This window comes from Dromaius novaehollandiae, chromosome 4, assembly GCF_036370855.1.
Source record: "Dromaius novaehollandiae isolate bDroNov1 chromosome 4, bDroNov1.hap1, whole genome shotgun sequence".
NCBI classification, from domain to species: domain Eukaryota; kingdom Metazoa; phylum Chordata; class Aves; order Casuariiformes; family Dromaiidae; genus Dromaius; species Dromaius novaehollandiae.
Window position 1 is genome coordinate 27,049,372 of NC_088101.1, and position 16,367 is coordinate 27,065,738.

Genomic DNA, 16,367 nt, shown 5'->3' on the forward strand with positions numbered 1-16,367 from the left:
GTGAGCCGGCCGGCTGGCGGAGCGCGCTTCTTGCTGCGCGCGGCCCCCGCTGGGGCCGATAAAACCCGTGCGCCGAGGGCGGCGGGCGGTGTCGCTGCTGCGGCTTCCCGGCTGCGGGCAGCTGCCGCCCAGTTCCCGCGCCTCGTCGCTTCCTTCTCCTTGGGCGTGCTCCACCTACCCCGCGGCGGTAACCGCGTCGGCAGCGGGCCGGGCCGGACCCCGCAGGCGCAGTGCGGGGCGGGATTTCTCGCAGCAAACAAGGCGGGGAGCAGAACAGACCGCCCAGCTTTGAACGCGAGCGCCGGCCCATCCTGCAGCCGGAGCGGGCTCGGCTTCGCTGCTTTCCTGAGAGCTGGCTGAGGGTTTGTCCTGACCGAGCTGGTTGTAAGGCAGAGGTGTAAAGGCACGCTAGGGACTGTTAAAGGGGTGTTAAAGCATAGGGGAAGGCGGTGAGCTGACCTGAGAAGGAACTTTGAACTTAGTGCTGGTGACAGAAAAATGGGGAAGGATTGGAAAGAAGCCGTGTTTAAGTTCTCCCCCTTTCTGTAGCAAAATGTGGGGTGTAAGTTATTGGTACTGCTCTTGTGACATGGTTTTAAGTATAGAAAGAAAAAAAATGGGTTTTGCAACATGCTTTTAATGTTTAGTAACTTTAATTATATTGTTAAACTGTGATTTAGGTTGATTAAAAATGGCTAGCAATGACTGGTTTTGGAGCGCCAGAATGCCCATCTCTAATCCCACGCAAAAGAAGAACTTGCTAGCTTCGACTCCTACGCGCCCACTTTCTCAGCACCTTTCTCAGCACGTGGCTGTAAGCCCAGAATTATCACCTTCTCAGAGGTGCAGTCCGCGAAGTTTAGCTCTGAAGGTGACACAAATTGCAGGTATAGTTTGCCGTTTATTCACTAGGGTTGACTGTTGAAATGACCCTTTAATGCTAGTGAAAACAACTTTACAGGATTGCTGTGCTTATTAATTTGATTGGGAGTATCCTCTACAGGTATTATACGAGAACATCTTGTGTTAATGATGTAGGAAAAAGGAAGATGTAGGAAATGTTCTGGATTTCCCAGCTCAAAAATACTGCAAGAACTCATAGGTTGACTGACCATAACAAAACTGATTTCTGTTCGTTTAAGAAAGGTTGTGTTTCTTTGCTTCTTTTGCTCGTATTTGTTTTTTTCTCAGATGACTTCTCAAGCTTCTGCTTGAACTTGTTCCTCTTCTTCCTGTTTCACCATAATTTAAATCTTATTTTGCAGAGGAAGTTTATTAGCATAAGTAATTTATTTTGGCATAGGCTACATAATCTGCAGTGCTTCACACTTATATTTTATTAAGCACTTTTAACACAAAATTTGGAAATAATTGCATGTGCACTGCATGGCTGCATCAATTTTTGTAGCGATCATTGAGAAAAATTTAACTGCAGTTCCACAGCTGTCCCTTGAATGTATTTTGGACTCTCTCTTTTTAAATATGTATATTAAGGTAAAAACACCTATTTGTGAGAATTGGGGATTTCAATTTATTGTAAAGTTCTTTTCCTTTAAGATTAACTGCTCTAATTTGCTGGGAGAGCTTAATGTATATAGGCCTGAATTTATGGGAACCCTGAAATTGATGATTTTGTGCATCCTGGAGTTGATAGTGGGGAAAATACTGTATTTTTTTCTTTTAATTTAAAAGAACAAAATAGTCGTCATTCACTGAAGTAGTTGGCGCAGGAAACGGTATCAGTTATTCCATAGCAGAGCTCCATGTCAAAGGAAGCTTGCCAGATAAAGTTTGCTCCTGGAAAGAAACTCTTTCAGATGAAATAGGAGTGTGAGTGGCCTCTGTGATTCTTCTCAGAATTTAGGAAACTCTCTTGTGAATCTTGACTAAATTCAAGAAAGGAATTTGTTTCACATTGCCCCTTAACAGTGTAAGGGCTCTGTTAGGACAGCTCAAAAATCTGCCCAGGTGCTGTCCTGGTTCCTGTCCTGGTCACCAAGAGCTTGCCAGGCCCCGGTCACCTCTGCCAGAGGTGACATCTTTGTATTAAACAGCACTTTGTGGGCTTTTTTGTTCTGTTTTGTGGGGGTTTTGTTTGCTTATATTTTGAATGATTTTGTCCACTTTTGGAACTTGTATGGTTGCTAAAACTTCAGTGTTGTGTGGCAAGGGGTTCCAGAGCTTGACTGTGTTTCCTGTGAAGAACCGTGTGTTTCTTTGCTTTGAATCTGCCACCAGCTGCTTTCACTTGATTACTGGTTTGCAGGTGGAGGGAAAACGCATATTTACATATAGTATCTGTCTGTATTCTGGATCTAATGGATTCAGTACACAAAAGCTTTTGTGTTTTTAAAAGTGGAGGTACAGACTTCTTCAGGACTGCTAGTATTTTTAATGTAGGTTTCCATGCCAAGCAATGCTGTTCTAGACTAAATGTTTTTCTTTTTTTTTTCCTGTTCTAAGAAGCTTCTAAAAAGTTCAGCGCTATTGTCAACAGAGGTGAACTGTTGGGGGGATTAAGTTTTAGTCTTAATAAATATATTTTTGGACATATTCCAGAACCCTCGTGTTCCAAAGCAGCCCATCTGCCTCCAATATCATCACTTCCTTCAAAGAGAATACTGGAGGGGTTTATTGCAAGATATAAAAGTGGAGTAATAAACCCAGTATCTGCTTTGCATCAGTTTGCGCAAATGCACCATTTACCACTTAAATTGAAAGAAACTAGTGTGTCAGGTAAATACTTCTTTTCTTGAACAAAACTTTTCCTGCTTGTCCTTAAGATAATCTGGTTTTCTGCAGTTAGTATTGATGGCATTAATATAAATAAATTTTTCAAATGTTGGTTGCACCACCTTCCATATATGTTTGGTTTTGGCCATTGGTATCTCTATGTAGTTGTCTTACAATTGGTTACTACATAATTTGATATATTTTGATAATATTATATAAAATTCTGACTGCTGCTTTTTCCTAATTTTTTTCTTTTATCTCATATTATATTGTAATCTTCTTAGGAACTAAACCTTGTAGTACAACTTTGCATGTCTTTTGGCTTTCTTATTAATCTGTACTTCATGTGCAATTACTGTTAAGCAGTTGTGGACGCACTTGTCTGGATGCACCCTGAAACGTATAACGCCTGCAACCACGTACTTTTAAATAATACAGTTACTTGGATGTAGCTGGTCTCCAGATATGCAAGAAATAGGAAGGAATCACCTGGTCATCAGCCAGATCTGCTGTTGCATGCATTTTATTCTTTTCAGGAGCCTTAACAGTTTCTCATTTTAGAAGTGGTTATCCTTCATGTCTTCACTGCTGCATGTTGATGGTTCAGAACTCTATGGCTTTGATTAGGAGCTGCTTCTGATTTCCTGACTAAATTTTGTTATGGCAAGTTTATTGCCAATTATGCCAGTATGCTCATTGTTGCCTTCTAGTGTAAGTAGTTTTCCTCCTCTTTTGGGCTTAGTAATTATATACTGTCTTGGTATTCTCTCTCTCTCTCTCTCTCTCTTGTTTTCCCCCCCCCCCCCCCTTTGGCTGGTGGAGGGAAGGGTGGTGTTAGCAAACATGAGCATCTTTGTCTTTATTTGTAAGACAAGTTTCTGCTTTCCTGATTGTCCTTCTTTTTCACACTTGTTCCAGCTTGAGCTGTTTTGTGGATGTGAATGAATGGAGCTGTACCTAGCGTTCTGAGTGAGGTCTCTACAGTGGCGTTCATGCTTTCTTGTCTGCGTGGTCTTGCACTGTGCTGCCTGTGGTTTTGTTTGCCTACTGCATGTTTAGGTCACATTGAGCATAGGATGACTGTATTGGCAGCATTCCTTGTCTCAACAGGTTGACACTTTTTCACTAGCACAAGTACAATATCGCTTTCAGAAATCTGACATTTAGATTACCAGCTCTCTCATAATGCACTTCAGGCATGTTCCTTGAGTTTTGCTTCCTGTTTGCTTGTAATAACCTCTGTTTTCAAACCATTAATTTCCTTAATTTGTCTGTCTCGTCTTTGTGTTTGATGTTGCTGGAAATACACCTGAAATGTTCTACTGTTTTTTGCATCCTATCTATTTTTCTTTTCAAATTTTCACAGCCTATACTACATAGTAGATGTGCTTCTTTGTGCTCTTTCTATTTGTATGGTTGTAGAGCTTTCTCCTATTTATTTTAATATTACTTAAGTTGCAACTCGGTCTGCTTCTTGGAGTTTTACTCTATTTTCAGTTTTTCTGTTCTTGACTCTTTGCGAATGTTGCTGGAGAAGGCAGATGTGGCTATTCATCCGATTAGGGAAAAGAGCTTTTTTTCTGCAAATTCTTTCTACTGTCTATTGTGCAAGTTTCTAACAGAATTACTATCCTGTACTTGATGTGATTCCAGGCATTGGAGTTTCCTACATCTCCTAGATCCAGTGCAGCCATCTTCACAAGCTAGCCTGTTAATATATGCAGTTTGCCTTTTGATAAATTGAAGGGCTTGTTGTGGGGATGTACTTTGATCTGTTCTTTTTTTCATTTAAATCTATTATCTTGTAGTCGGTTGTCAAAAGATTCTTCTCTGAAGCCTGAATACTTACAAAACCAAATAGAAAATACTTGTTTATTACTGATCTTGCCTAGTTCCTTCCCTGACTAAGCATAGTCTGTTCACAAGGTGCTCTGCTTTATACTGATAAGGGTTTTTTCATGCTCTTATTCATCATTGATTATTTGATGAGCAGACGGATCACCTGTCATGTTTGTAAAAAGCTGGACCCTATAATCATAGTAACAATGGTGGGGCTGTGTCACTGGAGGATTTGGAAAACGTAGCTCTTTGTTAATGTCTGTTAAGGCTCAAATAGAACTTAATGAACGGCACAGAAAGCGAAAGCTGTCATAATTATTGTGAGCGTATTACATTTTCCTAAAATTGTCTTGCTGTCCTGTATTTGTCTTTGTAATGATTATAAATGTAGAAAGCTATCGATAAAAGTACCTTACAATAATTTTACTAACTGTGCGGTGTGTGCCTTTTTCTCTATTAAAGGTGATAACATAGGGACTTACTTTGCTTTTTGTGCTGTGGTGGATGGTGTTTGCTACAAGACTGGATTGGGACAAAACAAAAAAGAATCTAAATCAAATGCTGCCAAATTGGCTCTTGTTGAGCTACTTGGCCTGGAGTGTGCGGAGGCAATGGATTCTGAAAAGTCAGGTAAATATTCTAGCAACACCTATTTAAAACTTGAAGAGCTTTGCTTAAAGGTTGTCTGTGCAAAAGCTCTGTATAGCTTTTTAATGCTTCTGTATCAGGGCTTCCTTTGGGCAGAGTTATTTAGCATATAGTTCTGAAGTTGTCCTTTCCCTTTGTCTTTTGTGTATTCTTAACAGTTACTTCTGAAGAATTTGTGACACGGGAAGTGCTTAAGGGACTAATTTATTTGTTCCTGTTACACTTGATTTATTTCTCATGAGGTAACAGCGATATGAAGTTAATTCTAAATGATTTTGAATTTTTATAATTAAAACTCTTCAGCACTAAATTACTGCTACCAAAAGAACCAGTTACCGTAACATTTGCCTTCTGTTAATGGTCTCTGCTGAAATAGCTCTACACTTGTAAGGACTTCAAAAATCAGAAAAATTATTCTTAGTGAATCATTGAACATCTTTTTTTTTTTTTAAGTTTTGAAATTCTGTTATATTCTCAGGTTCGCCCTGTATTCCCATTGAACCCAAAATGCCAGCAGACTCTGTTAATGTTTCAAAGATACGTTTTGGTGAGATATAGCGTTGTTTTTTGTTGTTAATTCAAATTGCCTAGCAAATGCTTTCATTTTATTTAATACTTCTTCTAGTGCATGTAATGACCTCTGTGAAGTTACTATTATCTTTATACGTATTTCCCTTAAAGTACATGATAAGAATTAGTGTTACTAAAGTAGAAGATTGACCATCAGTTTTACAAATGGCAGATAGACGCAGTTTAAATAATTTGCCTTAATGTAAGGGGTGAATTGGTGAACGAAACAGAAACACTATTTCTGTCCTTCTGAAAATACTATGTCCAGTAGGTGATCAAATTAAATCCATATCCCTAATTTATTATTATAGATAATAAGAGCATAAAGCATTTAGGTATTCTTGTCCTTTATTCATGTCCATCCTGATAATCTTCAGAATCCCCAAATTGTGTGTTGATAGTAGTGCTTTTACCCTGAGTTTAGATTTATAATTAAATAAGTGGTTAACACTGCCTGATTTCCCCCAGAATACTTATATTTTGCTGGGTTTTGTTGTTTCATTTAGAAGGAAGACCACTTATATATCAGAACCTTTCACAAACACTCAAAGGAGTATTTAACAGCCTGACTGCCAAATATCCTGAGTACCAAAGTTGTGGCAGTTCTCTGGCTGCCTTCATCATTGAAAAAGGCAAGTCTACTTTGGTACTGGGGAGCAGAGGGGAAAACTTCAGGCTGCTTGTGCCCTCAGAGAGCCTTGATTAATGCATTTCCAATCTATTAAATAAATCTGAATGGTAACTCTTCTCCTTTGACATACTCTGTTCTGGATGGCTCTATCATTACTGTACGACATGCTTTGGGCCTATGTAAGCATTTCAGTAAGCTGCATCAAAGAGGAATAAGGCTGTATAGACAAGTGACTTCTACTCTGTTATTCAGCATTTTTCTCATGTTGAACTTTGTTATTGTGACTGACCAACCAGTGTGTTTTATTGCATGTATGTTGATGGGTAGGCTCATTAGAGGATATTGGGTTCCCAGTTTTCACCAAGAGTTGTATGTGCTAGTATGGTGTTACCTCATTGGACAAAAGTTACACCAGATGATATTAACAGTGTCTTGCTGACAGTTCTTAAACAATTGTAGTTTGTTTTATGTTAACTGAAGACCAGGAATCCTGAAGATGCAGGGACAGTATGACTAGAGTTGGTGTTGTTTTGAATATGCAGTTTGGATATGTCTCAAAAGGAAGGCATTCTTGATGTCGAAGTGATGTTGACATCATTAGGCTAAGAAGTAAATACTTGGAATAAATAGCAGTTTTACAGAATGTTAGGCCACTGTAGATGGAAAAGTATCTTTTTGTGAGGAGAATGGTGAAGAATAGGTGGGAGTGATCTATTTGAGGATTAGGTTCAGTAGTGGAATGGATATGAAATGAAAGTTAGCAACGATCCGTAGGTGTAGATTTGGAAAACTGCAAGATGGTAAGGAACTCCTTAGTATGGATTATTACTCTTGTGTTGCTTTTAAGCTGATGGAATACTGTAGGTGTATGACAGAATAGATCGAAAGAAAGAAAAGTTGATGAGGTAGAAATGACAGCATGGTGCTCACAGACTCTTGAAAGAGAAAGAAGACAGGTTGGTGGGAGTGAAATCAGAGTGGGGAAATGTTTTCAGTAAATATTTAAGTGCTCTTTGAAAGAGATGCTGAAGTTACGTGTAGTTATGTGAAAGGTACTGCTGTATGCTAGGTAAATACAACATCACTGGTACCTTTCCTGGTCACCTGAACCATTGCCACTGTAGGCATCATTTACACACTGAAGCACTAATCTGTGGTGCCAGGTATCCTGATGGATGCAGTACTGATGTAAGTGATGTCTGTTTTTCTGAGAACCTCAAATCTATTCCAGCTTTTGTTCTGAAGCAAACTTAAAAGTACGTTGTTGTCTTTGGCAGACATTGGTTTAAATCTGTTCTTAAAATTTCCATCAGCAGACTTCAAAAACCCATCTGGGTAGCCTGCTGTCCTAATCAGCTTGCCGTACATTAAGGAAACTTCTGCAAAATACTGGTAGTTCTCAGCTGTGCTTTATAAGTGTGGTGATGCTGTCTTTTACAAGTCAGAGTTTTTCAAATAATTAAATAATTATCCTTATTAAATTGAAAGTCTGTTTTCTTGAATCTGATTAATTTTACAACAAATGCTTGAAAAAGGTGATTCCTTGATCATATAAAAATAACATTTTCTTTTTAGCTGGACAGCATGAAGTTGTAGCTTTAGGAACAGGAGAATGCAATTACAGTCAGTGTTTTCATCTTCGTGGGAGAGTGCTGCATGACAGCCATGCCATTGTTACTGCAAGACGTTCACTACTTAGGTGAGCATATGGGTGTACAGAGAGTTGTTAGCAGTTCTTGCCCTTTTTGCAAAGGTAAATATCGATGCAGTTGCATTTTTTTTAACTCCTATCTTCTGGTTTCATGTTTCATTTTTAGTTATCTTTTTAATTCAAATCATACAGAAAATGTGAATTAAATGTGAACGTCCTTGTCTTAAAATTGCTTTTATGTTTATGAACAAATTTATTGTCTTTCACATTTCTTTTTACTTAACACTTTATTTTAGATATTTTTATAGGCATCTTCTGCTATTCTATAATGAAAAGCCAACAAGGACAGAGAAATCCATATTTTGCACAGTGCCAGACTCAAAGCTGCTTACCCTAAAGCAAAATGTAAATATCTTTCTCTACATGAATCGGTTGCCAAAAGGATCTGCTGTGTTAAAATCCCAGTTGTAAGTACCTAGGAGTTTTCAGAGATATTGTAGTGGAAGATTAATCCGTTTCACAGTGACAAACGCATAGTGTATATGAAAATAGGCATCTTTATGTATTTCTGAAATAGCAAGGGAGCTCTTTTGATTTTTTTCTTTCTTTTTTTTTTTTTTCCTTGCTTTGGAAGCATCTTAATTTAGAAGGTGTTGATGTTAGGTGTGTGTGATCTTGCTCAATATGATACAGAAACTTTACATGAGTTAGAATTTCAGGATGATGCTTTACTAGTTGCAGATCATCCAGTTACATATTAAATCCCCTTTTGAGATATTGTTTGAGTACTAATTAATCACTAACCTAACCATTGAGGAAGCAGGTATGGTGACTTAATCTCATCCTTTGCATCAGACAGCTAAACTGCAAGTCTTGGATTTGAACTGTAGGCACCTGCTCAGCTTTTTAGGAAAAAGAGGTAGTGAGAAAAACTCAGTGGGGAAAACATACTCCTGTGCTTGCCCCTGCACTTCTAACTTCTGTTACAGCTCTTTTTTTAATAGTTTTGGCATTTTAGAGCAGCTGTCAACTGCTTATCAAGAAACTACAAACAATATTCCATTGCAGCACTATAATGGAGATAAAATGATAATGTCCCTGAAAGTCCTACAGTTGTCACTTTTTCATATGTACAAGACAGCAAGCTGCTTTCATACTGTTTTCCTGGTGTTCAGAAGGAAGACTTGTGAACTGTGAGTCTGTGACAGTCTGTGAACTGTGAAGTCATGGACAGTTTATTGCAAGTCGTGTTGACTGGAGGAGTCCCACCTGTTAGTTTTGAAAGGTTGTAGATTACTTTCAGTGTCATAGCCTGCTCTTAGAAGGAAATGAGACTGGATGAAGTTTGTCTGCTACTCTATAGTAGTTGACATTTCAAAAATCCACCATTGCTTATTTTCTTGCTTTGTGTCCAGCCTAGTCAATGTGTGTGCTTTCTTAAGACAAATTTTAGAAGTAATTCATTCTAACACAGCAAATTTGTCTATGCATACAGTGAGTTATTTAAAGATACGTTTTTGTAACACAGCTACTTACACAAGTAATCCCTTGAGTAGCGAAATGTGGCCCCGATTAACAGGCTGTAGTATGCTACTTAAGCAGAAACTAAATAGCTGCATTGTAGTAATGTAGTAAAGCAAAAGCACATTTGCTCGTAGCATATTAAGTTATGCTAGAATTGGGGACACTTAGCTCAAAATCACAAGTTCTCGCTTCTTCTTGCCCTTCAGTTAAGGGGTAAGCTATTTCCTGCTTTAGAACAATCACTGTTTGCACTGTTTTGTCCCACTAACATGTTGGATCTGCTTGTTTTAAATATTGGAGAACTACAATTTAAATTACTTTTAATGGCAATTAACAATCTTACAGCTGCTTCTTCACAAGATGAATATCCTCCAGGTAACTGCTGTCATAGTAGAGATAGATAGAGAGTGATGATTTGCTTGCAATGGATGTTTGTTTGTTTTTAGTATTTATGCAAATGATGGCTAGGATTAGATTGAGTAACTATTTCTTATTTAATTTAGTATTCAAGTAATTTACATAGCTGAACGTGTTGCTTATAAAACTTGCGAAGTATTGAATATAAAATAAAGCCCAGATCTCTCAGTGAGTGTTTGCTGAGAAAAAGCATTAAGTATCACTTTATAACAATCTGTAATGAGTACTTTCTCACCGGAACTCATCTTCATCTTTTTCAGACACCTCAATCCACAATCTGTATCTGCTTATGAAGCTAATGAAGAATTGAGTCTTCATGTTGCCGTGGAAGGCAAGATTTACCTAACTGTTTGTTGTCCCCCTAAAGTTGTTAGAGTAAACAGCATGTCAGCTAGTGACAAATTAACAAAATGGGAAGTGGTTGGTATTCAGGGAGCATTGCTGAGTCACTTCATTCAACCAGTTTATATCAACACTATACTCATAGGTAAGCTTAACACGAACACAAATTTCAACAACTTCTTATAAATTTTTATCTTCCATATAGATTGTTTTTTTAAAAGCATGAATTAAAAGTATTTCTTTTAAGAATTACAGATTTTTTTAAAGATGCTAAATATGTATAAATGGTTGGTTTTTGTTTTGTTTAAACTCATCTTTGAAATGCCTGAATGTAAAACTCAGCCTCATTTTTTTCTCATTGTGATTTTTAACTTGCCAAATTGCTCTCCCTTTATTAAGCATTAGAGTAACAGGAAATTCAGCACTGTTTTGTAGCAAATTAACTTTTAAATATTGAAGAAGTAACAAACAAGTCAAATAGGGTGACATAAGGTGACGCTGTTAGTCACTGAACTGTAGGAATGAGCAATGGTGAAACTCCTCCCCAGGCACAGAAGCTGTAGTGCTTTTCCTTTTCTAACAAACAGCAATGTTTTTGCAGTGCTCTAGATCTTGCAGTAATCAGTGACTGTCTGCCTGCACTTTCTTCTGAGGAAGTTTAGGCACTTTCACTTAAAGGAAGTTAAAAAATTTCTTGTCTGCTCACTTGATTGGTGTTTAAAGCAAACATAATAGTTTATAATTGATTACTGTCCTATTTGATAGATATTTTATGACCGTTCCTTGAGATGCTACAGACCACAGTATGTTTATTTAATAGTCAGAAAATGCTGTTAGATTTTTTGAAAGTGTTTAATGGAAATTGGAGCTTTCTTAGTTTCTAGTATAATACTCACAAATCTTCTCCAAAATAAGATAAGATGTACTTTAGTATGAAGTAATGTGGGCGAATTCCTGAGCGTGTGGGTTTTTGTTTTTACGTCTAGAATGTCAAAATTCATGTTACATCTCTTATTTTAACAGTATCTTCTGCAAAGAATGTAATGAATTAATGAAGAATAACTATCCCAGAGAGGAGGCACTTCTTCAAAATAATGATGCCTCTGGAAAAATTGTGAAATATTTTTTTTTCTGTGAACTGAATATTGGAATTGATTTTTTTTTCAAACCTTAGGGTTTTTTGTAGAGAAATGTGTATAATGTAGGCTGATTGAAACACCTGGGCTCCTCTTAGCTTTTTTGAAAAATCTGATGATATCGTTTTGTTTTCAATAAATAGGAGATGGAAATTGCAAGAATACAAGAGGACTGGAAATAACTGTAAAACAACGTATTGACGATGCACTTTCATCAAAACTTCCCATGCTTTATCTGGTCAACAGATCTCATACTTACTTGGTGAATGCTGCACACCCAGTTCAAATGGACACACAGCAGAGGTCTCTTAGTTTGAACTGGTCTTTGTCAGATACCTCATTGGAAGTTGTGGATGGGTTAAGTGGAAAAACCACTGAAAGGTTAGAATTTTTCTTCCTTACGTTGAAAACAGTGGTTGTCCTTATTGTTCTGTGTGTATCCATCTGCATATGTGATTTTTAAACGGTGCGTAGAGGCCACAGTATTACCCAGGTGAGAGGCATTCTCTCCTATGCTAATGGAATGCATCTTATGTTTAGATGTCTTTTTAGAAATCTTCTAACTCGCCAATGACATAGCAAAATATGAAACTAAATAGTTCTTTCAGTGAAGATATCTGTATTCCATTGTCTGTTCTAGTGAGTTCTTAACAGTTTCAGAAATGCATAGAACCAATTACTATCCTACTTCAGATAAATTCCAGTTTGAAAATGGGTTTCACTTGGCTTGTTTAAACTCTCACAGCTGCTGACTTGCATTATCTTTGTTCATTCAGAGTTAAGTAGTAGTGCTGTATGACCGAATTCACAAAACTTTGGCCGGCGTGGGAGATTCCTGTAATGATCACAGCAGTGCAACTGTGATGCAAAATACATACCTAATGAGTTCTATTATGCTTTTTTCTTTTTAACTGTAGTTCACCATTCAAAAGTGGTGCTTCCATGGCAAGTCGCCTTTGCAAAGCTGCAATGTTTAGTCGTTTCAGATTGCTGGCTAAGGAAGCAAAACAGAATGACTTGCTTCAAGTTGATACATACCATGAAGCTAAGGTAAGCTAATAAGGGGGAGAAATTTTAGGAAGCAGTCTTTTGATGGCTACTCTCAAAGCAGATTTGATAGCTAAAGATGATTTTCCAGTATGCTGAAGACTTCATGGGAACAGCTGAATTTCCTTTACTGCATATAATTCTTTGCCTGAGAATCCTTGAAATTACTGTTTTCAGGTAAAATAATAATACAACAGCTCCTTTTGCCTGTATTAGATTACCTTGATACATTCTCCATGGATATCTTTCATGCTGACATCAAGCATGAGGACGTTGCTGGCCATTTCTGTCACATTGTGATTAGTTTCATATTAGAAGAGGTTAATTTTTTTATATATATATTTGTTTCATAGGTATGTAGGTACTTTCTACCAGGGAGTAGTTTTATAAGAGGATTTTGATGTCCTAGAGGAAGAGGAAAGCAGGAATGCTTCAGAGAAAGTACTCTGTCAGGTTTTCTCTCCTTGGGACAAGAGGTGTATTTGTTTTCTTCCAAAATTGTTATGTAAAACATGGGCTTTTGTAAAATATATACCTTTGCTTTTTTGTGATAGAACTTGCTGCGGTGTTTTTTTTTTTGTTTTTTTTTGTTTTTTTTTTTTTAATAATTTAACTATTACTTTAAAACTGAAAGGCTTACTAATTCAATGTTTGTTCACTATGTGTTTAGATTTGTGTTAAATAATATTGGATGTTAATATATTTTCTGTGTAAAAATATTACTGGAACTGAAAGAGATGCTGAAAAAATACAGATCATATTTAACAGAACAACTCTGCCATCCTATTAAATGGTCAAAAATCTAAAAATGTTATATTTTTAGAATCTTTAAAAATACCGTGATCCTGTAACACTCTTGCTCACTGTCAGCGAATGAGAATTGTAAAATTTGTAGTCATTGTTTTCCACCAGGGTTGTGCTTATGTGTTTTATATGCTAGTGTTAAAGAACACAGATCTTGATAGCTGTCCTTTTCAAGAGATCTCTTTAAAGATTTTTTTCTCTTTTTTAGATTAGATCTGAATCATACCAAGAAGCTAAAAACTTACTGAAAAGCTACTTAGAACAGCGTAATTTTGGATCCTGGATTTTGAAGTCTCCATGTATTGAACAGTTCAGTGTCTGACTGAGGTGGATTGTACGTGAAGTTAGTTTGCATGATTTCTTTGAGTAAAACTAATAGTGATTAACTAAAATGTTTCACCATTTGGATTCACGTTTGCGGCACGAAAATCATTCTAGAACTTCTTTTTGTCAATTTAAATGCAGTTATTAGACCACCTGTAACAATTCAGTCTTTTCCAAATGTCTATTTTCTCTTCAGTAAGAGCATCTAACAGTAGCTTTGCAAGTCTTGTTTTCTGTTGTTCTCCTCTGTGGCCTGGTGGAATCATTGACTTTTTTTTTTTTTTTAGCGTGAAGATTCTTATGCATTGACTTCCTTCCTCCCTCCCTCCTCCTCCCTTCATTTTTCATAAGAGTTCATTTTTAAGAAAAAATTCAGTAAAAGCAGGGTTTCTTCTAAAAGAATATATACATATATATATATATATATATTCCATGATGAGAATCACTTTCAGAAATAAAAAATGGCAATCTATGCTTTATCAGGATGCATCCTTTGTTAGAGTCAATTTAAGACTGTTTAGCGTATATTAGCCAAGGGGCTAATAGTTCTTTTTATGTTGTTTCTGGTAGAAGGGTTAAAAAGTAATCTGTTAATGCACTTCCAAATGTGAAACTTTGAATTATCACGCTTTTACTCAAGTGTCTTCTGACAAGCAGTATTTTTCATAGCTGATTTATTGTTGATATTTTAAAGGTGTCAAAACTATGAATAATATTTTCACCTAGTACAGACATAACCAGCAGTTAGGTTCTTCCAGCTGTTTTGGGCTACCCCCAACAGCCATCAGATGTTAGTGCTTGTAGACTAGTTTAACTATTCCCCTCGACTTAATTCATCGATGTACTGATTAGTCCTCACAAAACTGTCTATATATGTAATGCATCTGCAAAATGTTGCCTGTCAAGATAGGTGTTATTTCCTCGTACGTTATGGTAAGAATATGATAGTGTCTTGGTAATGTTCAAAAGGATCTTGTTAAGTTAAATACCGTACTGGGTTTTGTGTGTTCTTGTAAAATATTAGTGTGTGTAAGCCAGATACTACACTTTTATTATGCTACTTGATTTTGTATTTCATTTAAGTGTTGGAAGCTGTTAAGTTATGTACAGCTTTCATACATCAGCACTAGTATAGAACTGTATTCATTTTTCAACTTCTTGTTCAGACAGGATTCTAAAAAAGAAAACTGTTTTCAGTATTTTTTTTCTTTAATCTGTTTTTGTTATTAGTATATGGGCTCTTTACTGCAAACGGACTTACAGTGTATTTCAAGTTTCATATGTACAGTAACTAGAGGGCCCTCAATAAAAGTCACTTCCTTTTAAGTACTGTCCTTAACAATCTTTTTTTGGTATTTGGTTCTTTTCTATTACTGCCTTTTGACTAAGTAGTTCAATCTTTTTCTGGCATTAGGTCCTTACTTTCTAATGCATCCTTTCTAAGAGTATCTGACAGTGGACATCATATTGTAGGCTTGAACATAGCATTGCCTTTTTTTAATAGTATTACAACTTTATTTGATTATCCTTGGTGATATCCTTGGATTCTGTATACTTTTGGACTGTTTCTGTATAATGACTTTACTGACTTAGATTTTCTCTGACACATCATGAAAGTATTTTCTGCAGTTAAACTAGGAGCCTTAAATGTGTGCAAGTAACTGGATCACTAAATCTCTCTCCCCTTTCCCCCCGACTTGTGCTATTCTGTTAAATATTTGAACAGCAAATGAAAAATATCTATGGAACTTTGATTCTTTCTCATAAGATTTCAATTTTTTTTGTGAATAAGATTCCTTATTTTAAGCATGACAGCTGTATCCTTGAGAAATCACTTGATAATGGCACTGGTCCAGGTTCTATATTGGGTTCTTTACTGAGTTATTATCAGTGTATGCAGAATACATTAAGCCAGTAGAGGTAAGCATGTGCTTGTTGTTACCGGTTTCTTCTCACCTACAGCACTTACATATATCCAGAATGTATGATTCTACTAGCTTCTAGGCAATCATGATTTATTATCCAGATTTTCTGAACTCATTTGATATAGTTGGATTTGAGGACTACTGTCTAAGAATTAAAATCTTGCAAATGTTAGACAAGATAGGTTACATATGTCTTTATTCTTGACTGAGAAAGTAAGAGAGCTCTTACTTATACCTAGGTTGTAATCTCAAATACTTGAGTTACTCAGTTTTAAACCAACTCGAATTAGACTCTTTTGGTATGAAGGACTGCTGGGCACTTCCGACTGCCCAGACCTATATTTCCCTGGTTTAGTGATTTTTGAGTTGTATGAATCCAGGGTTTAAAGGCGGGCAAGAGGAGAGAGCTCAGGAAATCAGTTTTCAGAAGCAGCATTCTGAGGGATTTTGCTGAGATTTTGTACAATTTACAGAAAAAGGTATGTATAGTAAAGTTCACCTTGCTCTGCAGTTTTGATGCTTTCAATATAATGTACTGCTTCTTTAGAGATTTTTATAGATTAGGCAAACAGCTGATCCTGCAGCTACTAAGTACATGATCTCTGCTATTATTAGTTACAGATTTGACAAAGCAAAATATATGCAGAGGTTACTTGCTGTACGTGGATTTTCCAACAGTGTTTTAAAAACTTGAGATGTTTTCTTTGTCAGCAAAAGGCTAAAGAGCTACTAGGTGGGTTTTGGCAATAGTATTGTATAGAAGTATGCTTCTAGTT

The 16,367-nt window shown here is 36.7% G+C and overlaps 1 protein-coding gene across 1 annotated transcript; it reads left to right on the forward strand.

Moving 5' to 3' along the window:
* The first annotated feature begins 668 nt into the window (after window positions 1–668).
* Window positions 669–14,058, forward strand: ADAD1 (adenosine deaminase domain containing 1). The gene is made up of 11 exons (XM_026122486.2): window positions 669–887; window positions 2,560–2,736; window positions 5,035–5,202; window positions 5,699–5,767; window positions 6,297–6,422; window positions 7,997–8,120; window positions 8,369–8,539; window positions 10,274–10,500; window positions 11,635–11,872; window positions 12,409–12,541; window positions 13,551–14,058. Exons 1-11 carry the CDS (start codon window positions 692–694, stop codon window positions 13,662–13,664), a joined length of 1,743 nt encoding a protein of 580 aa, XP_025978271.2. The 5' UTR covers window positions 669–691; the 3' UTR covers window positions 13,665–14,058.
* Window positions 14,059–16,367: the final 2,309 nt, after the last annotated feature.